A 26513-nucleotide genomic window follows, 5' to 3' on the forward strand; every position below is an offset into this window, starting at 1 on the left:
TTATTTTTTGTTATCTTAGAAGCTTCTTTTACACGTTTATGAGCACTCTAGAAAAGTAAAATTGTTATCAAATTGAAACTGCTAACTTTTAAAGAAACTTACTTCATATCACATTGTTGAAAAATGCATAAGATGACCAAAATGTTGTATCCAGTCTTTATAATGCATTAGCATATGGTATTTATATGAAAGAACATAATTTGCTAAAAAATTATAAAACTATAGTAATTAATTTAAAAAAACATACGAAATACAATATTTAAAAACTTTATAAAGTCGTTAATACTATAATCAATATACATTGCAATATCGCATGAAGTTTTTTTAATATCTTCAAGCAAGTAGCATATATTTAATAATGAATTAACCAACCCAAACATTGCTTGAATAATAGAATTTTTTATTGCAGCATTTTCAAAAACTCCAATTTCTTTCATATATCGATGAAAAACTTGAAATAGCAAATATATTTGCTCACCATTAAGCAAAAATTTTGTTTTTTTATTAATCTTCTTTCTGTAGTAATCTTAAAAAAATCATTTAATATTACTGATTTTAAAGCTTTCGCCTTATAATCTCTAATAATTTCAAGTAATTGATTTTGAAAAACAATTGTATTCTTTTTCGTTATTATTAAATATAGAAATATTGAAGAATGAAGTACATTTGCAACTATACCTTCATACAAATCATGAAATGGATCAGAAAAAAAATTATTTTTTAAAGAAATATTTGATATATTATGATTCTAAAATTAAAAAAAAAATTTATAATAAAAAAATTGTATATCTTAAACTTACTTTTAAGTGATTTCGTACCTCTTCACATTTTACGAAATTTTTGTAATGACATGGAATAATTTTACATGCTCTGCATCATTTACTTGTACCTATAGATCGAAAATTAAGTAGTTTCTTAAAAATATTCTGCAATAAAGGATGGTCACCTAAATTACAATTATATAAATTTTTTATAAACTTTTAAAACTTACCAACAATACACCAAATTTTTAATTTTATTTTAATTTCCTCATTTATAGAAACTACTCTATTATTAAATTTTTCAACGCAAAACTGAACAAAAGACTCGTAATTTCCTTTCTTAGTTTCTTTAGCTAAACACAATCCAAATGTTCTATAATGAACTAATTTTGATCCTTCCTTATCAGAATATTTAGCATCTAAAAAAAATATAAATTACAGCACAATAAATTAAAAAAATTATGAATCAAAAAAAATATTGGTAAAAACAAATAAATTTTTATGTATTTATACTTACCATTTATTGAAAGTAATTTATACACAGTGTGACAAAAATTTGCATTATTTGTATAAGGCCCACAAATGTTATTTGTTGATATATCATCAAAATAAAGTATTACCTTAATTTCAATAGAATCGTTTCTAGAAAAAAATTAAATTAAATAAATTTTTAGTCTTACTTTTTAGTTAAGTTATTATCAAACAGATGTTTAAATAGACGATAATATACTGTAATGTAATTTCTTATATCATAATCAATGTCTATATATGTTACTTTATATGAATATTTAAAAAAATCATTTTCTTTGTCAGTAATAACTTCTGTTTTTTTGCGTTTCCTAGAGTTTTTTTTTATTTGAATAATCTGTAATTATTTCTTTTAATATACATTCATTTTTATTTCTAATAGTTCGTTTGAAAGAACTAAGTTTAAGAGCACTAGACAAATCTTCACTTTGAGTTATTTCTGCTATTTTACATATCATATCAAAAACATCAATATATAATTTATCAGTAGAATGATTTTCATCTACAAAATTAAGCAAAATACTATCTATATCATTTGAATTGTTTTTAATTTTTTTCTCATAATCATTTTGTGCAGTAGAACTATAAGTGTTAAATATTGTACTTGTATTTTCATTTGTATTTGATATACTTATATCTGTAACACAAGTACATATTTTATTTTTAATTTGTTTTGCATGGCACGTATTGAAATGATTAAAAAGTGTTTTAATATTCATAACTTTACCAAAATTTAAACAGGAAGTTATTGGACATGTCAGTGTTTCTTTCATTTTTGAATCAACCATTACGTGAATATCCCTTATGTGATTAATTATATGGTCAATATTATGATATTCGCAACAAGCATAGCAACGGATTTTTATTTTTAAATTGATATTTAATAATTATAGATTATTAAAAAAGGTTAGCTTTACCTTTTATAACAATACATTCAAATTTTAAAAAAAATGAACATAAGTATTTCTGATATTCTAATTTAAAAATGTTAATTATTATTTCGTTTTTTAAAAAAAAAATGAAAGACATTCTTAAAAATATCTTAATTAATTTGTATAGTTAATGTTTTTAAAAATAATAAAAGATACAGAAGACTGTTCTTAACCATATATAATAATTTTAAGAAAAAATGTAAGAAGATTTTTGTTATATACTAATTTAAATATGTTAATTAAAATTTATGATTTAAAAAAAACTTTTTTTCTAAAAAAAATATTTCTTGTTGAAATCTTTTAAAATAAATTTATTTACAATGTTTAACTTTTTTTTTATGGAATGCTTCCTTTAGAAATATATTTGTGTCAAATTATTAGTGATTTATTATTATTTTTCTTTATACTTTGACGGTTTCAAATTTTTAGCTGTTATTTCTTCGTTTATAAATTTATTTTAAAAGTAAATTTTTTTTTATTAAAAAAATGATTTTTTTTATGCAAATATGTTTAATAAACCAGAAATATTATATACTTAATATTTATTTATATTCCTTTATTATTAAAAGTTTTTAATATACCAAAAAAAATAAACGCTGACACAAATTTTAAACATTTAATGTTTTCTTTTTTGTTCCATAAGTTCTCGAAACTTTTTGTTTCTTTCTTCTTTTTTTTATCCTTTTTGAGTTTAAGTTTTTTATCTGCTTTTTCTCTTAAATTTCGAGTCTATGAAATTGTGGAAGGATATACGCTTTCACCATTTAATTTAAAAATTTCTTTAAAAGCAAAAATTATTATTCTTTCGAAATCTTTTATCATTTGATCACAATTTATAATTCCAACTGGAAGATTTTTGTCCATTAATTTTCTATGTTTTTTAATAAAATCAAGAAGGCTTTTGTGGCTTTTTGCTTTTTTAAATGTCCACTTGCTAATATTATTATGTTTTACAGCAGTTTCATAAGTTACGTGATTTGAAGTATTCTTTTTAAAATATGATCCATTTATTAACTCATTTTTAATATTTTTATTCTTCAAATAACGCTTTACAAGATTTAATTTTTTTTTCATTTTGTTGATAAAAAAAATCACGCTGACACATTTTAACATATTTGTTATTTTTAAAACTTTATAATTAATATATTCTAATCCAGTAACATTATATACAATGTCTGCAACTGTATACCACATAAGTTTTTTAAAGTATACATATGTATATGCTACTTCAGCTTTCTGTCGTTGTTCTGATTCAACAATTTGTAAATGTGTTTCTAACGCAGCACTAGTAAGAAAATTTCCTCCAACCATAAGTGTATCTTTATTTGTATAAACAGCATGTATCCAACCTGCTAGAAGAAAAAAAGATTGTCTCGCAGTTAAAGTAATTTTACAGCAATTCGCAGCACAAAAACCAAAAAAATCTTTACTTGAACATGAATCTTTTAAATATTGTTCAAAAGCAGCAATAATGTATTTTGCTGACGGTATATACCACCAAGTTTTTTTTCCAGATATAACGCTGATCCAGACGCTGTTATTTCCAAAATCAATATGAAAATTTGTGTATAATCCTTTCGTAGACACCGTACAATAGTTCCATGTCATTGGAAATATTATTTCTTTATCTTTATCGCAACAAATTTGCGCAATTTTCAAAACGTCAGGCCAATTGTTGATTGCCAAATTCATTTCAATTACAAAATTTGGACATGTGAAAACATCTTCTAAAGCCATAAAAGTATAATTTAAAGAAAGACAATTATAAATATGCTTTCTTTTACTATATTCAATTTTCATATTTTCCAATACTTCTGATAAAACCATTTCTTTTGTCCCTGGTTTGTTGTCAATTATAACTGAGCACATAAAATTTCTTGGAAGGTTGCTTTCAATTATTTCAAAATTTTCGTAATTTATTTCACTGCACTGGATTCCTAATTTCAATCTTGAGCACAAAAATAAAACAGGAACATTACATGTTTCTTCTCGAAAATAGTTCATATCCAATTCTATAAATAATATATTAAATAAATTTAAAAAATTAATTTACCTTCATTTTCATTTATTATCTTGTACATATCTGGTCTCAAAAAATTTTCGCTCGTCTTTGCATTAGAAAAATTTAATAATTCATATCCACGAATAGTAATTTCATTTTTTTGAATATGATAAGTATTACTTCTTGTAATTCTTGACATTTTTTAATAGAATCTAGAAAAAATAAACCTTTAAAAAAGAATAAAAAAAATTAAATTAAAAAACAAAACGAAACGAAACGGATAAACGAATTTAAGCAAAAAGTAAAAAAAAATCTAAAAGTTAATATTTAAAAATATATAGTGAATAATTTTATTATACATAAAGTAAAAAAACATCATTTCTCGTTGTAGCACTTTCTTAAAACAAAAAAATGTACACTAAAATTTTACTTAAATTTAAAAATTAATTTTTATCATAAAGCTCCAAATTTAGAACACTTTTAGTTGAAGAGCACTACAATATATTTTTTTAAAAAAAAATTACAAAAAAAACTTTTTTACACTGAAAATCAACAAATTTTAAAAAAATATACGCGAAAACCAGAAAATAAAAAAAAGAAATTTTTTTTACAATGTTATTGTAAAATGAGAAAAAAAACGATCATTTTCCCATCAAAAGTTTGTATTTTATGAGAAAATAATAAAAAAAATAAAAAAAATTTTATTATGACGTTGAAAATCAACTTATTAAAAACCACCATTTGTAAATAAAAAAAATAGTGGTTTTCTTTTACTAAAATTCAGCTTTAAATTTACTTGTGAAGTGACTTGATTTGTAATAAAAAAAAAATAATACCAGGATAAAAGTTAAAAAAATTGTCTTTTTCCTGTGCTATCAAAAAGTATAAATGACTGTGATAATAATAAAGATTAACTTTATTTTAATTAGAGGCTTTAGCAATTTATTTTAAATTATTTTTTATTTAAAAAAACGCAGCATAAAAATTATACAATTTTAATATCATAATAAAATAAATTATTTATTTTAAAATCAAAGCAATGTTCAAATTTCATTATAATCATCAAGTTCAGCGTCTTCTTTTAAACATTCATTTATTGTTTCAATTAAATAATTTATGGTCGTTTGGTATCTTTAATCCATGATTTTATAATTTCTTCAAACAATTTTTTAATGTCCTTGATGACTTTTAGTAATATTAAAGCGTAAATTTCTGAAGATTCAATAGTATCAAAAATTGTTTTTCCATTAACCAGGTCTTGAACTTTTTCATACATTTCACCATAAATTTTGACTTCCAACATTTCCTTTTTTGAAAAATCTATTTTTTTTTCAATTTCATTTATTTTTTTTTGGATTTTCCACACAGCACTAATTGATTCACTAGCTTTTTGAGATTTTTCTTTTGATGTACTTTTTGAACAAACAAATAAAGAGAATGTTGCAGCAATTGCATCAATCCTTTTATTAAGTAAGTTATTGCTTTCAATTAATTCAGCAAGTATCATCGATCCTTCAACATAGGATATATTCGCAGCAATCATTCCTTTTTTTGTTAATTCATTATTTTCATTAATGAAATTAAGTTCTTTAAAAACTTCTTTTCTTTTTTTGAAAATAGCAGTGTTTGCATAAAAGCTATTTTTTTGATAGTTTTTAAAAGAATTTTCAAGGAATTCTTTGTAATTTGAAAATCCACACTTATCGAAAACAAAATTATATGTGACACTTAATTGCGAGTTCATTGGTACTGAAGATTTAAGTGTTAATATATTTTTAAGCGCAGCAACATTCAATTTTGCATTTGTCATAATAATGACATATCCTTTTTCATCAATTCCTCGTCTTCCAGCTTTTACAGCTATTTGCATAAATTTACTAAAGTTGTAGTCACATTCTTCAATTCCATCAAATTTTTTAAAATTCGTAAAAAACACGCTGACACTGGAGAATTGAGTCCTACAGCAAGAGTTTCTGTTGTAAAGAGGACTTTAATGTTTTTATCATCTTGATCTTCTTCAAAATAATACTGCCCTTGTTCAGCTACTATCTCTCTCTGAGGGATAGCTTGCACTTTATTACAAGTTAGCATTCTTATTAATAAACAATATTATATCTTCATTTTAATAAATAATAAATAGAAATTAGAATTTAATAAATAACTTTATTTAAATAAACATAATGATACAATAAGAGTAGAGGAGTAATTGAAAAATTAAAAATTAAGACTGACTGACTTTAAAATTTTATTTTCTTTTATACTAATCTTTCTCCATTTGTTCCTCTCATTACAATGTGTTTATATTCTAAGCAAGTTTCAACGAAAGATCTTGTTACTTTTAACAATCCACTATGATGTACAGCGATTCCTCTTAAATACATTTCTTTGCATGTCATCAATTCCATTTGAATCACCTCGCTGTTTTTATATTTTTCCATAACATTACCAATAACAGTTTCCATATTTTTCTATTCATCTTCATCCAAGAAATCGTACTTGTATCTGATCAAACTTGCGATGAAATCACAATTTTTTTTTGTTGAACAATAAAATAATGCAGGCAAGCCATCACCATCATTTAATTGATCCAAAACATTAGAAATATTTTTTTTTAATAGAAGTACCATAAGATTTTTCTTTTTGAATCTTGTCAAATGCAGCATTATAAATTTTTTCATTGACATCTTTAACAGTATACAAAAGTGATTCATCACACGAAAAAACATAAAATTCTAAAGGAACAAATCTTTTTTTTGTTTTTATAAGATGACAAGATTTGCTCTTAATTGTTGTAATCCACGCAGTAATTTCTTTTGAATTTTCAATTGTAGCACTTAAAAGCAAAATATTTATATTTTTTGGACAGCATATTAAACTTTTCTCCCAAATATTTCCTCTTTTCAAATCACCCATGAAATGTGCTTCGTCATAAATAATATAAGAAACATTTTCGATTGTGTGATTAAATTCCAAAATCATTTTATTGAAAATTTCTGTTACCATTACCAAAATTAGACTTTGTGGGTTTCTTACGCTATCCGCAGTCAACAATTCAACCTTCTAAAAAAAATGTTATTAAAAAAAAATTCTAAAAAAATTACATTTGGAAAAAGTTCTTCAAATTCTTTGAATTTTTGATTCAAGAGAGATTTAATTGAACCAGTATAAATCACTTTTGATCCATTTTTTAATGCTAAATGAATAGCATAAATTGCAGCAACAGTTTTTCCTGATCCTGTGTGTGCTGCGAGAAGAACATTCTTATTTTATTCCATGCACAAATAAGAATGTTTTTGAAAATTATCAATTTCGAACTTTAAAATTGATAAATTTGGCATTTTATTGAAAAAATTGCCATAATAAATATCATTCTTACTAATAACCTAAAAAAATATATTATTTTATTGTGTTATAAAGCTTACTTCATGACTAAATTTGTCGTCTTCAGCAATCATTCTTGAATTAGCCATAATTAGATCTAAAAAAAAATTAAAAATTATATTAAAAATATATCACAAAATAGATTGATTAAACGATAACAAGAAAAAAATTTAAAAATTGAAAGCGCGGCACGAACACTAACAAAATAATATCAAATTGTTAAAAAGTATTTTTTTATCGTGTTAAATATCTACGTGAAAAAAATATATTTATAATATGACATTAGAAAAAATTTGAATAATAATAATAATAATGTAAAAAAATTAAAAAATTGAATAAATACAGTTAATGATAATATGCAAAATAATTTATTATACATAATAGAATAATTATTTTGTTCTTATAACGAAATTAAATAACTTGTAAATTTAATGATTTTTAGACTGATTAACATTTAAAACACATTTTAATATGTGATTTATAAATTAAAAAATTAGAACATTATGTAAATTATAAACACGTAGATTTCCTATGCACATTATTAAAAGAAAGGGGTATATAAAAAAATTACACACAAAAAATCATTTTTTGTCATGAAAAAAAATAATATTAAAAAAAAATCGTAAAACATTTACTACTGTTTAATGTATGTACACCTTCAAATCTAAATTCTTTGTGGAAAAAAAAAATTTATTTTTATATATTTAAATACAAAATTCCACAAAAATATTTGAGATAAACTTATTCACTATTTTTAATTACAATAAATCTATTATAAAAGATAATTTAAAAGAGAATTTTTGTTTTTAAAGTTAATTTTTAACTAAATAAAATAACAATGTATACTTATTAATATACTGTATTCAAATATATTATATAATTTATATTTATATTTTTTGTAACTGTATAATAGATTTTAAAAATAATTATATGGAAAAAATGTATATAAATTGTATAAAAATATTACTAAAAAAATGTTTTGACAAAGTAATTTTTCATAACCTCATTAAATCATATTAATATGTTTTGTTAGAATTATACATTGTTTCAAAAAACACTTGAAACAATGCGCAATCTAGCCAATCTTTATTTTTTACTTAGTAAACAAAAAAAAAGGATAAAAATTTAAGGACAAAAATGGATATCAAGAATATGTTGGAAAATTTTTACTATATCCGTAAATTTTTTTTTGAAAAACAACAATATTACCATAAATGTAAAAAAAACCACCAAATAAATTCTAAATTGTATAATAGTTATATTACCCACCTTAAATTTATTTTTATACACATAAAAAATATTATAAAAATAACGCAGCAATTTATTATTTTAAAATTAAGATATTAACGTACAAATTAGAAAAATTTTTTTTAATATCCAATTTAATAATATCCTTTTTTTATTTTTTTGAATCATTAGATCAATATTTTTTCCCATTTTTATCTTATCTTCAACAAGGGACGCCAAACTATTATTTAAAAAATTAACTTTTTGGTATAAATCTTTATCCATTTTTTGAAAAAAGAAAACATCTCTTTCGCAGCGCTCGATTTTTTGCATTATTGGATAAATAAGATTCAATTTTTTTTAACATTGAAATTCAACATCTCGAGCTCATGATTTAATTCCAAAATCATTTCACCAAGAATTTTTAATTCTTTCTATAATTTGAATGAATGAAATATTTATTATAAAATTTTTTAAAACTTACTTTATTTTTATCTATTTTTTTTTCGCCTCTTTCCATAACTGACGTTATATAACTTTATCTAAAAATAAATAAAATTGTTATTTAAAAATTTTATGTAAAAATTTTTAATTTCTTTTTCTTTTAAAAAAAAACGTTACACCAAAGACAAATGTAAATTTTGAAATGAAACATGAAATTTAGATTAAAGTCTCGCAGTATGATATAATATGATAAAATAAACATTAATTAGTCAAAACTTAGGATAAATGCTATAGAAAAGAATGTTTTACTCTTTTAATTTTGCAAACTTAAATGGAAGAGCTGCATTAAAAAAAATATAATTTATAAATAAACACAGCATCTTTTTATTTTGTAGAATTTTACAATAAAAAAAAATATTAAATATATTTAATAAATGATTAATCGTAGCACCAAATTATTTTTTTGTTTATTGTTGATTATACATTAAAAAATTTTCTAATTGATTTTCAATCTTATCAAGAGCATTATCTATATTTTTCATTTTATTTTGCATCCGATATGTTCTTATTTCTTCAAATTCACAAATATCATATCCTTCTTGCTCGAATAATTCTAATTTTTCACAGCACATTTCCATTTTTTGTTCTCTATTTTCAATTCGTCTTTTCAATGCGATAATTTCATTCATCAGAATCTGAATTTTATCGCAAACATTTTTAAATTCTTCTTCATATTCCGATAAATTCGATGTAGATTCTTCCTATTTTGAAAAAAAAATTTACTAAATAAAACCAATAAAACTTACTGTATAACTTATTTCACAATCACTGTTTCCGCTGGTACTTTTTTCTGAATTCTATAATAATTATCAAAAAGAAAATAAAAGAATGACTTACCTGGTTGTCCTCGCGAATCGTTGGAATTTTTTTATCATTTAATAAAATTCCAGATAAACCCTAAAGAAATTAAAAAATAATTAAAAGGACAAAAAAAAATTATTTTATTTTTTCTTTTACTCTCATCCTTATCTTTTGGGTTAATGTTTTTAAAAGGATTAAACATTTTCTGAAAAAAATAATTATAGTAATAAAAATTTAATATAAAATCTCGCAGACACATAAAACATTAAATATTAATCGTAAAATTTTTTGTTATTATATAACTCAAAACTACCAATTTAATTATTAATAAAAACAAAAATATTTAGATATTTGTATAAAATATTAATAAAATAAACGCGTAACATTATCGTAAAAAAAATATTTAAACTAACATACTTTAAAATTAATTTTTTTTGTATCATGATAAAATGAACACACTAAGTATTGTCGCTTTAAGATCCAAGTATAAATTATTTTATATAAAAAAGTTAAACATTCTTTCTCATAAATTTACTTTTGTTTTATACTTTTTATTACCTACCAATAAAAAAACATTTATTTTTTATTTTAAAAATAAGTATACATAAAATTTAGTGTAATGTTATGTTTTTGTTAGTAAATAATTTTTTATAATTTATATAACGTAATATAAACTTGTTAAAATTTTTCGTTTATATTATCTATAAAACTTTTTTCAAATAACAGTAAATTTTAAGATATATTTTATAAGAAAATATATATAAATTAATAAGTTTTATTGGTACGCCTTACATAGGATAAAACCTCAAACACTATGTAGTATCAAGAAATTAAAAATAACTTTTTTTTTATCAAATTCGTTGTCTTTTTATATAGCAAAATTTTACTACATTTCTAATTCCCTATTTAATTTTTTTTAAAAATTTTTCTCTTTTATAAAAAGGCGCGTTTCGCGCTCTATAAAAAAAATCAAAAGTTTTTGCAGCAAACTATTAATTTTATTATTTAAAAAAAAAACATCTTTTTGTTATATTTAAATTTTTTTTATATTAAGATATACAACATTATTATTATAAATTTTTGAATATTTTTTATTTTAAAATATTTTTAATAATAGAAAATAAGATAGGAACTAACTTATGATTATTTGAAAAATTATCAATTTCATTAAATCAAAATGTTCTTAATTTTACATTATTTCATTAGTTGAATTGTTTAAAACTTTTTTAAACGTTTTCTTATGTATCTTCCTACTTTTAAAAGTTTATTCACACTATTGTTTTAAAAAAATAGTGCCAATTACACTTATTATATTTTTAACAATTGAAATAATACTAAAAATAAATAGTAAAACAGTATTATTGAAAAAGAAAATTAATAATATTAATGTATTTTTACTATTATTATAAAAACTATAGAAATAAAGTGAAAGTTTAAAGAGATATTTACTATTGTACTTAATATAAAAAATAATTTTTTTAAATAAACAAAACAAAAAGAAATTTAGTATAAATAATTTTAAAATATTTTTTAATTTTTTATTGTAAAGTTAAATTAATGTATATAACAATATATATTATATATAATATATTTGAAATTATTTAAATTAAATTTGCATTTTAAAATAAAATTTAGTTTGAGAATAAAAAAATTATTATAACTACATCTAATATTTAAATTTATATATTAATTTTTTAAAAATTTAGTTGGAGTTAAAAATTTAATGTCATATTTTATTATATAACAATCTTAAAAGAGATAACGTTGATCTGTTATGAATTATTATATTGTTTCTTATAAATGAATATAAGAGCAACATATCATATCAGCAAGACAAAAAAATTTTAATCTAATATATATTATGTTTGATAATTTGAAATTATATTTTTTGTGTTATATGTCAATATATATACCTTATGATATGTTGTACTATCAATTTATGCTATCAACTTAATATAATTGAAAATAACACAAAATATTTTTGAAAGTTATTACATAATGATTAATAAAATAAATTTACATATTGTAAATTTTAAATACATTCATTCATAAATTTATTAAAATTTTTTTAAATTTATATTAATAATTTTTTTATAGTTTCAAGCAAAAATCTTTCTTTTTAACACTTTTAAATTAGATGCAATGGTGAAGTTAAAAATTTCAAGAAAAATAAAATTTATTTCTTAAAAAAATAATATAAACTAATTAATTAGTTCTAAAATATTGAAATTTATTGTATTTATATTCATTTCAAAGATGACATTATTATTAGTAATATGAATATAATTTTTTTTTTCAGTACTTATAAATGAGATATAATGGTGGATTTGAAAATTTTACGAAAAATAATATGAACTAATTAATTTTTTTAAAATGTTAAAATTATTTGTATTTGTATTTATTTTTAAGATGATATTATTATTAATAAGGTGAATATGTTGTTTTTTATTTTTATCTGTTACAATTAAAAATAATTCTTTTTAAAGTTATATAAAAAGAAGATATAAAATTTTATCTGTATGTCTAGGTTTTTTAATTTCTATCTCTCTAATACTATAAACATTAATATTTATTTTATTAAAATATATAATATTTTTTCTAAATAAAAATAAAAGCAAAAAGGTAATATAAAAAAATTACTAATCTATGTTTATATTTTCAGTAATTGTTATAATTTCATTAATTTTTCAATTTAGAAAATTTGACATTTATTAATATTTGAAATCAATTTATCTAATGTATTTCTTTTAAATAATCATTTGAGCTTAGAATTTATTGATATTTTCTGCTTTTAAATTTTTTTGGTAAATGTTAATAAATATCTAGTTTATTCTTATTTATTAAATTGTATTTATATAACATAATATCAGCTTATTGTTTATATATAGCCTGTTTTAATTTTTTTTTTATTTTTTTAAAATATCTTAACTAACTTTTAAATTATTCGTAGAAACTTTGTAATTCAATTTATCAGAAAGTTTAACTACAATTTTTTTAATATCATTGAAAGATTCAAAAATTTTTATAAAATGGTGGTTACTGATAACATTTGATACGGATTCATTATTTTTCTAAATAAAGTTGAACGTTCTTAATCGTTTTAATAATTATAAATAGAGTTTTTTTTAAAATATTAAATTGTAATTAAATTATTAAATATTGTAAATTAATATATAAACAAATAGGTTATAATTATTATATACTTTAAAAAAAAATGTTTCCCATTAATAAGTTATATTTAGTTATTGCCATTTTAAAGTTTTACATATGTTATTAAAAAATAATATATATACACTATAATACATTATTTCAATATATTAATTTATTTTAAAGTAAGGTTGTGATAAAAATAAATGCATTTAATTTTAAAAGTTTCAACTTTAATGTAATTAAAATTAATCGCTTTGAATATTTATATCTGAAAGTAGATATTTATAACTAAAATTAGATAAAAAACTTTTTTTTGTTTGTTTATATCTACAATAAATACTTATAAATATGTCAATTATATTATAACAAAATTTTCAATCATTTATTAATTTGATTTTTGTATAGCAAATTATTTTAATACCTTCTTAATTATTATTATTTTCATGCAATTTAATAGTTTTTTTTTTAATATTTTTTAAAATAAAATTTTATACAAAGTAATATATATGCATTAATTGTTATTTATTTTATAAAAAGATAAAAAAAGTGTATTTATATTTACTTTTAAAATCATTATACTTTTCAAAATAGGATGTTATTGGTTTTTGTTTGATACTATTTGATATTATATACTATAAAGCATATAGGTGGATTTTTTCAATTATTGTCAGTTATTAAAGTATATTAGTATTTTATCTTTTATTTGAAATTAGAAAAAGAAACAATTATTTTATTATTTTGTTTTGATAATAAGATGTTATAAACTTTTTATTTCTTTAAAAAAAGGATTTTTTATAATATGAAAAAAGCCAATTTTAGTATAAATAGTTTAAAAATATTTTATTTATTTTTTAAAAATAATAATCAGCATTATATATCATATTAAATAAGTTTAAATTGAAATTTTCATTTTAATAAAAATTATGCCTATTTAAAAATTTGGTCTATAAATATTTCGTTTTAAAAGTAGTCTCTTAAAATTTACTTTTAATAAATGGTTTTTTAATATCTTGAAGGTTCCTGGTCCATATGTTATGAAATTATATTCATTCCATAAACAATTAAAGTATCTTCAAATTACTTTTTATATTTTTTAAAATATTAATATAAATAAAAAATTTGGGCTTTTTTAACTTGCATTGAAATTTGTTTGTGCCAAAAATAGATTAAATGAAGTTTATGTTTTCAATTTGTTTTTATTAAAAAATAATTTCTCGGCTATATCTCTGCTAAAATTAAGCTATATCTAAAATTTAGTCTTAAAATATTTTTTTAAATGTAATTTTTAAAAAAAAATGGTAAAAAAAACGGTATAAAAACAAAAAACTTGTATAACTTTGAGACCAGTGGTTTTAAAATTATGAATCGATAGTCATTCGATAGAGAATTTAAATAGGCCCAGGCCTTTTTTTATTTTTCTCAAATTTCCAATTTTGAAAAACGTTATGGCAATTTAAAATACTTGTTTGACCAAATAAGGCTTTAAATGTTAATTTTTTTATCTTTTTATTATGAAAATCAAATTTTTTGGTCATTTTTTACCTATGTACAAAATTTTATGTTAAAATTATTAAAAATAAAAAAGTTAATTTTTTGCGTTCTTGAAGCTTTTACTATATGAAGATGAAATTTTTTTTAAAATGATTACGTTTTTCGTAATCAGCATGTTTTTATATTAGAAAAGTTATTTAAATATTTAAAAATTGAAAATAATTTCACCTACTCAATACTCGCCTATATATATTTAGGATTTAATAAAATTTTAAATATATATACAGGGTGAATAATTTAAAAGAAGGAGATATTTTTATTTGTATGTTTATTATTTAAAGTCAATATAAAAAAAAAAGAGTACAATACAATAGTTAAAATTTAATTAAATTTATATTATTTTTAAATTCATCAAACATCTTGATTTTCTTTTTCATTACTTTCATCATAATTCTTCAAAAAAATTTCAACAATCTCACATATTTTAAATAAATTTTAAAAAAGTTCATCCACACTAGAAAAAATACTTTCCAAATTTTCATAAATGTCTTTGATAATAGTTAACATTTCAATATATCTTTCTGATTGATATTTTTTTTCCATTATGTTCAAATTCATGAAAATAATAATTAGTTCAACTTAATTTACACATTTAGAACAACTTTTCAAATCTTTCATCAAAATTAAAATATCTTTATGAATTTTATATAAACGTTAAACAATTGCAATAAAATCCTTATTAACAAATTTACCAGAATTAGAAACTTCTTAAGAAGATGACATTTTCATAAATATTATTACGAAATGTTTCTTAACGTTTTCATATCTTAGTTGTATGAAAATATCGTTTTATACCAAAATCCTTCCATTTAATCCAATAGATCCATATATAAATTGGTATTAAATTTTATTTAACAATAATAATAGTAAAAATTAATTAAAACAAAGATAATAATATAAGATAATAAGCAGTATTTCTTTATGTTCTTCTCGGGGACGACTGATTGTTTCTTATTTCCTCTCCTTTAAGTACTCCGATACATTTTATTTCGCCTTAATGCTAAAGCATTACATGTTGTTAAAATTTTTTAAAATTAAATAAACTGACTATATTTTAAAATTTTGTATTTTATATAGAAAAAATTTCTATGTATACTTTATACTATAATACAAATATATATACTATTTTTTATCTTTGAAAGTTGAAACATAAAATACTATGTATTTATGTGGGATTTTTTTTATACAATAGAAAACTATTTCTTAGATCGCAAATTATATTTTTCTTTCACATGATTTTTACTCTATATATCAAAACAATTTTATTTAATTACAATTCTTTTCTTTTTTAACATTTTATTTTTCTAATTATCAGATCAATCGTTTAACGAAAAAAAATTAACATTATTTTATAAATTAATCTATTTATTAATAAATTTTTTTTTATATATTTAAACTTTGATGAATTGTTATAAATATAAAAATATCTGATTTTTTTTAACTCATAAAAATTGTTGTAAAAATATATTTTTATAATAAATATATGTGACTATCAATTAATTATTTTTTTATTTTATACAAAAATATTCTCAAAAAATAATAATTTTATAACAAATTTTAAGAAAAATAATGTTTATCAAAAAAACAATAAAGTTTTCACTTAAATATTTAAACAATAGTTATTTTTAATTAAAAATCTTGTAAAAATAAATTTTGACTAAAAAACTTTTTTAATTTACAATGCTACAACAAAAATTAAAAATTTTGTATAATTACTTCAATTTTTACTAATTTCAGATATATAATCTACGTGGATAATAATTCTTAATTGGCTATTATAGAAAGTAACAAATATGTAGTTTTTTGAATCTTATGTCGTCAAAAAACATTTTTTTAAATTTTAAAAATATTTTATAATATTTTTCTGGTTTAAAATGAGACACTAAGAAATGAATAAATAATAAGACACACAGTATAAGAGAACTTTTTTAAGCGTGAAAATTTGAATAGGATTTATTTGATTTTTATTGATGCATAAATATTCAAAATCTTTATTACTTTTTATATACGAAGTTTTGCTTTAAATATTATGTGTCAAATGTGTATTCTTAAAATTCAAATAAAGTAAGACAAAATGATTGTTACACAAACTATACTATCAAAACAATAAGTATAATGAAAATAAATTAATTATTTTATAATTTTGAACAGGCACAATATTAATATAAAAAATTTATTACTTATAATATGACCATTTATTACAAAATACATTAACACATTATTAAACAATTTTACAATAAATTTATAATATATTCTATATTTTATCCATATATTTTTATAAGGTGATAAAATAAAATGCCATTATAATTTTTTTTGATGCATTATTCTTATTATTTATTATAAACAATATTTTAAATTATAAATTGTAAAAAAAAAATAAAAATTATAACCGTTTAAAAAATAAAATTTGATAAATTATATTTACTTTATAACATTATATACAAATCTTATGAAACATTTCTCTAGTCATCAAAAAAAAAAAAAATCTATTCCCATATACTTTCTTTTAGCATTTTAACATGTAATTTTTCTTTAATTTGTATTTCAATTTTACATTTACATTTTATTAAATCTTAAAATGTTTATTATCAATATAATTTTTTTAATTAAACCTAAGAACAAATATTTTATTATATTATAAAATGTTACTTTCTATTTACCTTTTTCAAAATATAAAATTTATCTTTTAATTAATTTTTTATCTATAAATTATAAAAAATCTATCTCTTGTATAACAATACGTTTACTTACAATTTTGGTTTGAAAATGTTTATAGAGTAATTTAATAATATATAAGATGTCATTAATAAAATATAATACATATTTATTGTTTTTTTTTTAAATAATATTATATCTATTAAGATTAGAAATGAATACAATAGAGAGACACGTTAAGGTTTTTTTGTTACATTATCATCTAAATAGATAATACTATTGAATGTATTAATTATTTAATTAATAAACTTTTTCAAAATGCTTATAAGTTTCTAGTAAAACAAAATTAAGATAAAAAAAATATAACTTTTTATTTAATCTTTAGAATATTTTGTTATAATTTTTAATTATATTTATTAGATCTTTATATGATTTTTATATATAAATTAAAAGAAGAAGAAAATGTAATATTAAAAGATAAGAATAAAAAACTTAAAGATTAAATAGATGAAATTGAAAGAAGTAATATAATGTTACAAAAATTAATTAATAATAGTAATAATAATGAAAATGAAATATTAAAAAATGAGAATAAAAAATAAAAACAACTTGAAATAAAATAATAAAATATGTGAAAAAATAAATTTTAAAGAAAATAATATGATAAATCAACATCTAATAGGTAGTATTATGATTACAAAAAGATTACTCCAAGAAATACATGTAACTCCTTATTATATTGAAAATTATAACAAATTTAATTTCTGAATTGGATGTTTATTTATTATTTTATGAAATAATATCTTTATCAGGTTGAAATAATCTTTAAATTTATATAAAAATAAATGATGACAAAAAAAAAAAAAATTTTAATTCTTTATGATTAATACCCCTGCCCCATATAATGATTTTTTTAAAATTAATATAAAAAAATTATTTTTCTTTTACATATTAAAAATATTATATAATAAAACAAGCGCATGCTTCGCACGCGCTTGCCTGCAGGGCAGGTCTTTTGTGTAAGCTATAGATTTTTTCATTTTATTGGTGATTTAAAGCATGTATTTCAGACGCTCAAATTTTAAAAATTTTTTAAATAATGTGATTTATTGTATCATAAAAAAATATTTTTTGATTATTTCCTTATTTTTCAACATTTTTTTATTTTTTTAAAATTTTTCTATATAGCAGAGATTAAAGAGTTTCGATTGCATAAAAGCAATCAAACAGAAAATGATGACTTTAACTAACTATAAAAGATAAGAAAATAAGCATTTTTATTATTTTAATTTATTTCATTTTATTGTATTGTATTATACCAAACTATTATTGATAAGCGAATTAATTTATTGTATTTATAGGGGTTAGGATAATTGAGAAGTTACTCAATAAGATAGGACTTTAGAAAAGTCTAGAAAACAAAATAGTAAGTAAATTAATAATTTTAATAATAATCGCTATTTATATAGTTTGGCCAAAGTTATTTTGTTAGACTTAAATTTTAATAAATTATTATAATAGCTGTTGGGGTTTCAAGTGAATCTTACTTTCCAATTCTTATATTTTATAAATTACTTATAAAAATAAAACTGGACCACAAGAAAAGGAAAATAATGAAAAGCACTAGAAAGAACACCCAAATCGAAAACGAGGATACAGTCGAGGAGACATTCCAAAGAATAATTGCCGAAAACAGAGGAGACTCTTCAAGAACGAGCAATTTAAGAGAAGATGAAATAGAGATAAATTCCAGAGGCAAAATGGAATTACCCTTAGAAGAAATATCAATTACTGACGCTATATCTCATTTCAACACTAATTTTGATGAAATTAGGAAAGAAAACGATGAAAGATTTAGTAGATTAGAAAATCAATTAGAAATGGTTATTGCTCATCTATCCATTTCAAAGGATTATCACAAAAACACTTTGAATAAAGATAAAGAAAAGAGCAACGAATCGCTTATTACAATGAATAGAAAAACAGAGAAAAGAAATGATCCTTTAACAACAGAACAACCAATACCAATACCATATTTCTCTACCCTTAAGAAATTTGATGAAAAACAATCATTTGCTAAGTGGTATCAAACATTTGATAGTCATTGTAAACTTAATAGAATACCTGAAAATTTATTAAAGGATTATTTGTTAGTAAACGTAGAAGGAAGAGTAGCAGAATTAGTTGCTGAAACTAAGGAATATACATCATTCAATAATTTAATTGAATATCTTAAGGATACATTCACGGGAAAATGCTCGATATTAGAAGCCGAAACAAATATTGAAAATATAAAGAGTATACCATTAAATAAATCTAATATTGATCAAATTAGCGTTATGATTGATCAAAATATTAGAACCATATATGGCACATTGGATGAAGAACGAATTTTCTCCGAAAAGAAAAATATCCTAAGACAGTTACTCCCAAAGGAAATAAAACTATTTATAAAAAATGAAACAACTAAAGATTGGAGTTATTATGTAAATAGTGTAAAAGAATACATGGAGTTAGTTGATACGCTCAAAAGTAATATTACACAAAGCCTCAAGTACGATAAAAAGAAGGATATCAAATGTAATAGATGCAATTATAAAGGACATATGGAAACTGAATGTAGAAGTAAAACTAAATGGGATCCTAATTCTAAAACAAGGATAAACTTATTAAATAAAGACAAAGGCGATTCTTCCAATATATTACATAAAGAAATATTAATAAATGGAAAAATAAAAGCAAAAGCAGCACTTGATACTTGTTCAGAAATTTCTATTTTAAGTAATAAGTTAGCCAAACAATTATCAATCTCTAAGTCAAGAGATAAAGTTATAATTGAAGGCATTGAAAGTAAAACAGTTGGAAATTGGGGAGATAGACCAATTTCAATAAAAATAGATGATGAAGAAATTAAATTAGATAAAATCTTAATAAAAGATTTACCTAAAGAAACCCAATGTGATATTTTACTTGGATTAGATGCATTATCTAAATACAATAAATACATTGATCTAAAGAAAAAGAAAATTCTTAATATCGAGGAGATAATTAAAGAATACGAAAGAAAAATTAAATTACCTTCATATAAATCTTATTGTACAATTATAAAAGATACATTTAAGGAAAGTTGGCTGAAGAATTTAAATAATTTAGAAGAAGCCGAGAAAAACTTTTAGGAAAAATATGATTTAAAAATGGATAGATATAATCCTTCATTAATGTCAGGAAAACAAGAATATAATTATAATAAAGAACTTAAGAAATTCAAATTTTATAAAGTTCCTCAAAATTTATTGCCAATGGCAAATCAAATAATTGAGACATACTTGAAAAATAATATGATTCAAGTAGAAAAACATCCTGATTTCGTACACCCTATTTTATTACTAAGAAAACCTACAATTCAAGGAATAAATAAAGAGAAACTTGAAAATAATTATAGAATGGTATGTGACTTAAGACTGATTAATTCAATTACAATTAGACAATCAGGAGCTAATTTAAATACAGTTGAAGAATTCAAAAGAATAAAAGGAGGAGAAAATATTTTATATAGTTTAATAGACCTCAGTAATGCATATCAACAAATACTGATACCAGAAGAAATGAGATCCAAATATTCATTTAGTGCGGATGGAATAAATATTTATTCTTATAGAACATTACCACAAGGAGCTACAAATTCAGCATTTCAATTTTCATTAGTAACAAGTGAATTATTAAAGAAATATAAGAATGATGGTCAAGTAATACAACATATCGACGATTTCTTAGTAATAACTTCATTACCAAAAGATAAATCTGAAGTAGAAGCTATAAGAAAACATGCTGAAGTACTTAACGAAATATTGGAAATATTTCAGAAGAATAATTTATATTTTAATATTTATAAGTCCAAACTATTTAGAAAAGAATTAAATTATTTAGCTTATACTTTAAATCAGAAAGGATATACACCTTCTTTAAAAAGTATTTCTAATTTAATAAAACAAATACCTAAGACTAAGAAAGAATTACAAAGATTCTTATTTGGAACTCAATATTTTAAACAAACGTTACCTACATTTACTGTAAATGCAGAACGCCTTTTTGCTAAATTAGGTAAAAAGAAAACCTCATTTTATATGGACAAAGAAGATAAAAAGAATTATTTAAATATAGTTAATGAACTTTTATCATCACCTACACTTGGATATCCTAGAAGTAATTGGAAATTTATTCTGAAGACTGATGCAAGCGATTTAGCATTAGGAGCTTCATTAATTCAAGAAAATCCGAATGATGAAAAAGATAAAATATTAATTGGATTAGTTAGTGAAAAATTAAAAAGAACTCAAAGAAAAAGACACAGTAGTTATTTAGAAATGAAAGCAATTTGCATAGCTCTCAACAAATTTTCATATTTATTAAAAGGAAATGAAATTACTATAGAAACTGATCATAAGCCAATCCAATATATACAAAATAATAGTATGAATGATAGATATATGGAATTAATAAACTTCATAAATTGTTATCCAGCTACAATTATTATAAAATACATAAAGGGAAAAGATAACAAATTTCCTGATTATTTATCAAGATTAATAGATCATGCCATAGAGAATGAAGAAAAGAAAGTATATGAGACAGAAAATAAAATAATATTTTCACCAAATTATTTAGAAAGAGATGAAAAGGAAATACAAATTAATAAAATTAATTTAAATACCATATTAGAAAGAAATGATAAAAGTAAACTTTTATCAAAAAGAAAGGGTGAGAAGATAGGTAAAAACCAGAAAAATTTGGAAAAATCCATAAAAAGCAATATAAAAAGAGGAAGACCAAAAGGATCTTTAAAGAGAAAACCAGGAAGACCAAAAGGATCTTTAAAGAAGAAACCAGGTAGACCAAAAGGTTCACAAAAAGAAAGAAAAGTCCAGGAAGAAATTAAAGAAAATTTAGATAAAATTATAAATTCTTTAGAAGAATATTCAATTGAAGAAATAATAAAACACCAAAAACAAGATAAAGAAATAACTCAAGAATATATTCAAAATAATAAGTTACAAAAGTTAAATAACTGCTTAGGAAAAGTAGATGAAGAATATCCTTTAAAATTCAGACCATACATTCCAGAAGCAATAATACCAAAATTAGTAGAAATAGTACATGAAAAAGGACACTTTGGATATATTAAAATGTTAAGAAACTTGAATATGAGATATTTTAGTAAAAATTTTAGTAAATATGTTAAAAAATATACAGAAAATTGTGAAACTTGTTTATTAAGAAATAATTATCCTAAAATTAAATATGAAAGAACTTTAAATGTTGCTTACCCAAACCAAATATGGAGCTGCGATTTATCTGGAAAATTTCAATTCAATGGAGAAGAAAAAGTGATACTTATATGTGTGGATACATTTTCAAAATTTATAATGGCTAAAGAAATAGAAGGAGATCCTACAGACAAGAAAATAATTAAAGCAATAAGTGAATTTATATACTTATATTCAAAACCTACGATTATAGTTGTGGATAATGCCAAATATTTAAATAGTAACGAAGCTAAAAGATTCTTTGAAATATCACAGATAAAATTAATGAGTGTCGCGCCTTATACTCATGGAAATAGAATTGCCGAATTATATCTGAAATTAATTGAAGAAACATTTAGTAAAATTAGACAAGAGAAAAATGAAGAAGTTAAATTCAAAGACCTATTAGGAATGGCAACTTACTTTTTAAATAAAGGAACACAATCTAATAATTTCAACGCTTTTGAAATATTTATGTTCAGAGAAAATAACTTGAGAAATATAGAAAACATTAATTTGGAGAATTACAACTACGACATTTCAAAATATGTAATCCCAATGATGCACAAGCAAGAAGAATTATATGCTGCGGTATATACTACAGACTTGTATAGAAAATTATCAAAAAAGAATCAAATTTTTAAATCAAATGAATTTAAAGTTGGAGATTATTTTATTTTAAAGAAACAGAATTCAGATAAGTGGGATAAAGCAAATGAAAAATTTAAAGTGTTAGCGACGGATAGTTTACATTGTTACTTCAGAAACAATGACCCTAAATCACGTAAATTATATAAAGTGAATTGGACAGATATTCGGAAGGCTCCGAAATCAGTCTGAATAGGGGTGAAGCAGAGATTAAAGAGTTTCGATTGCATAAAAGCAATCAAACAGAAAATGATGACTTTAACTAACTATAAAAGATAAGAAAATAAGCATTTTTATTATTTTAATTTATTTCATTTTATTGTATTGTATTATACCAAACTATTATTGATAAGCGAATTAATTTATTGTATTTATAGGGGTTAGGATAATTGAGAAGTTACTCAATAAGATAGGACTTTAGAAAAGTCTAGAAAACAAAATAGTAAGTAAATTAATAATTTTAATAATAATCGCTATTTATATAGTTTGGCCAAAGTTATTTTGTTAGACTTAAATTTTAATAAATTATTATAATAGCTGTTGGGGTTTCAAGTGAATCTTACTTTCCAATTCTTATATTTTATAAATTACTTATAAAAATAAAACTGGACCACAAGAAAAGGAAAATAATGAAAAGCACTAGAAAGAACACCCAAATCGAAAACGAGGATACAGTCGAGGAGACATTCCAAAGAATAATTGCCGAAAACAGAGGAGACTCTTCAAGAACGAGCAATTTAAGAGAAGATGAAATAGAGATAAATTCCAGAGGCAAAATGGAATTACCCTTAGAAGAAATATCAATTACTGACGCTATATCTCATTTCAACACTAATTTTGATGAAATTAGGAAAGAAAACGATGAAAGATTTAGTAGATTAGAAAATCAATTAGAAATGGTTATTGCTCATCTATCCATTTCAAAGGATTATCACAAAAACACTTTGAATAAAGATAAAGAAAAGAGCAACGAATCGCTTATTACAATGAATAGAAAAACAGAGAAAAGAAATGATCCTTTAACAACAGAACAACCAATACCAATACCATATTTCTCTACCCTTAAGAAATTTGATGAAAAACAATCATTTGCTAAGTGGTATCAAACATTTGATAGTCATTGTAAACTTAATAGAATACCTGAAAATTTATTAAAGGATTATTTGTTAGTAAACGTAGAAGGAAGAGTAGCAGAATTAGTTGCTGAAACTAAGGAATATACATCATTCAATAATTTAATTGAATATCTTAAGGATACATTCACGGGAAAATGCTCGATATTAGAAGCCGAAACAAATATTGAAAATATAAAGAGTATACCATTAAATAAATCTAATATTGATCAAATTAGCGTTATGATTGATCAAAATATTAGAACCATATATGGCACATTGGATGAAGAACGAATTTTCTCCGAAAAGAAAAATATCCTAAGACAGTTACTCCCAAAGGAAATAAAACTATTTATAAAAAATGAAACAACTAAAGATTGGAGTTATTATGTAAATAGTGTAAAAGAATACATGGAGTTAGTTGATACGCTCAAAAGTAATATTACACAAAGCCTCAAGTACGATAAAAAGAAGGATATCAAATGTAATAGATGCAATTATAAAGGACATATGGAAACTGAATGTAGAAGTAAAACTAAATGGGATCCTAATTCTAAAACAAGGATAAACTTATTAAATAAAGACAAAGGCGATTCTTCCAATATATTACATAAAGAAATATTAATAAATGGAAAAATAAAAGCAAAAGCAGCACTTGATACTTGTTCAGAAATTTCTATTTTAAGTAATAAGTTAGCCAAACAATTATCAATCTCTAAGTCAAGAGATAAAGTTATAATTGAAGGCATTGAAAGTAAAACAGTTGGAAATTGGGGAGATAGACCAATTTCAATAAAAATAGATGATGAAGAAATTAAATTAGATAAAATCTTAATAAAAGATTTACCTAAAGAAACCCAATGTGATATTTTACTTGGATTAGATGCATTATCTAAATACAATAAATACATTGATCTAAAGAAAAAGAAAATTCTTAATATCGAGGAGATAATTAAAGAATACGAAAGAAAAATTAAATTACCTTCATATAAATCTTATTGTACAATTATAAAAGATACATTTAAGGAAAGTTGGCTGAAGAATTTAAATAATTTAGAAGAAGCCGAGAAAAACTTTTAGGAAAAATATGATTTAAAAATGGATAGATATAATCCTTCATTAATGTCAGGAAAACAAGAATATAATTATAATAAAGAACTTAAGAAATTCAAATTTTATAAAGTTCCTCAAAATTTATTGCCAATGGCAAATCAAATAATTGAGACATACTTGAAAAATAATATGATTCAAGTAGAAAAACATCCTGATTTCGTACACCCTATTTTATTACTAAGAAAACCTACAATTCAAGGAATAAATAAAGAGAAACTTGAAAATAATTATAGAATGGTATGTGACTTAAGACTGATTAACTCAATTACAATTAGACAATCGGGAGCTAACGTAAATACAGTTGAAGAATTCAAAAGAATAAAAGGAGGAGAAAATATTTTATATAGTTTAATAGACCTCAGTAATGCATATCAACAAATACTGATACCAGAGGAAATGAGATCCAAATATTCATTTAGTGCGGATGGAATAAATATTTATTCTTATAAAACATTACCACAAGGAGCTACAAATTCAGCATTTCAATTTTCATTAGTAACAAGTGAATTATTAAAGAAATATAAGAATGATGGTCAAGTAATACAACATATCGACGATTTCTTAGTAATAACTTCATTACCAAAAGAAAAATCTGAAGTAGAAGCTATAAGAAAACATGCTGAAGTACTTAACGAAATATTGGAAATATTTCAGAAAAATAATTTATATTTTAATATTTATAAGTCCAAACTATTTAGAAAAGAATTAAATTATTTAGCATATACTTTAAACCAAAAAGGATATACACCTTCTTTAAAAAGTATTTCTAATTTAAAAAAACAAATACCTAAGACTAAGAAAGAATTACAAAGATTCTTATTTGGAACTCAATATTTTAAACAAAC

At 21.2% G+C, this 26513-nt stretch overlaps 10 protein-coding genes across 10 annotated transcripts in view; 4 read left to right on the forward strand and 6 right to left on the reverse strand.

The window, feature by feature from the left end:
• Positions 1-108: 108 nt before the first annotated feature.
• On the reverse strand, positions 109-2077 carry SRAE_X000234600 (Hypothetical protein; the record flags this gene model as incomplete). Its single annotated transcript, XM_024645548.1, has 9 exons — positions 109-203; positions 248-526; positions 679-748; positions 801-820; positions 884-946; positions 992-1180; positions 1279-1403; positions 1442-1523; positions 1651-2077. 9 exons carry the CDS (start codon positions 2075-2077, stop codon positions 109-111), a joined length of 1350 nt encoding a protein of 449 aa, XP_024499820.1.
• Positions 2078-2950: 873 nt separating this feature from the next.
• On the reverse strand, positions 2951-4422 carry SRAE_X000234700 (JmjC domain-containing protein; the record flags this gene model as incomplete). Its single annotated transcript, XM_024645549.1, has 2 exons — positions 2951-4233; positions 4275-4422. 2 exons carry the CDS (start codon positions 4420-4422, stop codon positions 2951-2953), a joined length of 1431 nt encoding a protein of 476 aa, XP_024499821.1.
• Positions 4423-5337: 915 nt separating this feature from the next.
• SRAE_X000234800 (DSH, C-terminal domain and P-loop containing nucleoside triphosphate hydrolase domain-containing protein) lies at positions 5338-6314 on the reverse strand (the record flags this gene model as incomplete). The annotated part of the gene is made up of 2 exons (XM_024645550.1): positions 5338-6100; positions 6166-6314. The coding sequence occupies 2 exons, from the start codon at positions 6312-6314 to the stop codon at positions 5338-5340; spliced, it is 912 nt and encodes a 303-aa protein (XP_024499822.1).
• Positions 6315-6478: 164 nt separating this feature from the next.
• SRAE_X000234900 (Hypothetical protein) lies at positions 6479-6685 on the reverse strand (the record flags this gene model as incomplete). The annotated part of the gene is made up of 1 exon (XM_024645551.1): positions 6479-6685. One exon carries the CDS (start codon positions 6683-6685, stop codon positions 6479-6481), a length of 207 nt encoding a protein of 68 aa, XP_024499823.1.
• Positions 6686-6818: 133 nt separating this feature from the next.
• Positions 6819-7693, reverse strand: SRAE_X000235000 (Superkiller viralicidic activity 2-like 2; the record flags this gene model as incomplete). The annotated part of the gene is made up of 4 exons (XM_024645553.1): positions 6819-7283; positions 7325-7467; positions 7600-7606; positions 7646-7693. 4 exons carry the CDS (start codon positions 7691-7693, stop codon positions 6819-6821), a joined length of 663 nt encoding a protein of 220 aa, XP_024499824.1.
• A 2049-nt stretch (positions 7694-9742) lies between these two features.
• Positions 9743-10298, reverse strand: SRAE_X000235100 (Hypothetical protein; the record flags this gene model as incomplete). The annotated part of the gene is made up of 4 exons (XM_024645554.1): positions 9743-10036; positions 10082-10132; positions 10173-10232; positions 10293-10298. The coding sequence occupies 4 exons, from the start codon at positions 10296-10298 to the stop codon at positions 9743-9745; spliced, it is 411 nt and encodes a 136-aa protein (XP_024499825.1).
• Positions 10299-19105: 8807 nt separating this feature from the next.
• Positions 19106-20668, forward strand: SRAE_X000235200 (Zinc finger, CCHC-type domain and Peptidase A2A,retrovirus RVP subgroup domain and Aspartic peptidase domain-containing protein; the record flags this gene model as incomplete). Its single annotated transcript, XM_024645555.1, has 1 exon — positions 19106-20668. One exon carries the CDS (start codon positions 19106-19108, stop codon positions 20666-20668), a length of 1563 nt encoding a protein of 520 aa, XP_024499826.1.
• Positions 20669-20686: 18 nt separating this feature from the next.
• On the forward strand, positions 20687-23635 carry SRAE_X000235300 (Reverse transcriptase domain and Integrase,catalytic core domain and Ribonuclease H-like domain-containing protein; the record flags this gene model as incomplete). Its single annotated transcript, XM_024645556.1, has 1 exon — positions 20687-23635. One exon carries the CDS (start codon positions 20687-20689, stop codon positions 23633-23635), a length of 2949 nt encoding a protein of 982 aa, XP_024499827.1.
• A 437-nt stretch (positions 23636-24072) lies between these two features.
• On the forward strand, positions 24073-25635 carry SRAE_X000235400 (Zinc finger, CCHC-type domain and Peptidase A2A,retrovirus RVP subgroup domain and Aspartic peptidase domain-containing protein; the record flags this gene model as incomplete). The annotated part of the gene is made up of 1 exon (XM_024645557.1): positions 24073-25635. One exon carries the CDS (start codon positions 24073-24075, stop codon positions 25633-25635), a length of 1563 nt encoding a protein of 520 aa, XP_024499828.1.
• An 18-nt stretch (positions 25636-25653) lies between these two features.
• SRAE_X000235500 (Reverse transcriptase domain-containing protein) overlaps positions 25654-26513 on the forward strand; it is a gene marked incomplete at both ends in the record, with an annotated part of 906 nt that continues 46 nt past the window's right edge. Inside the window, one exon of the mRNA XM_024645558.1 lies at positions 25654-26513. This exon is cut by the window's right edge and continues 46 nt beyond it. Within this exon, the coding sequence (XP_024499829.1) occupies positions 25654-26513 (860 nt within the window).

Source organism: Strongyloides ratti, scaffold srae_chrx_scaffold0000006 (assembly GCF_001040885.1).
Source record: "Strongyloides ratti genome assembly S_ratti_ED321, scaffold srae_chrx_scaffold0000006".
In the NCBI taxonomy this organism is placed as follows: Eukaryota; Metazoa; Nematoda; class Chromadorea; order Rhabditida; family Strongyloididae; genus Strongyloides; species Strongyloides ratti.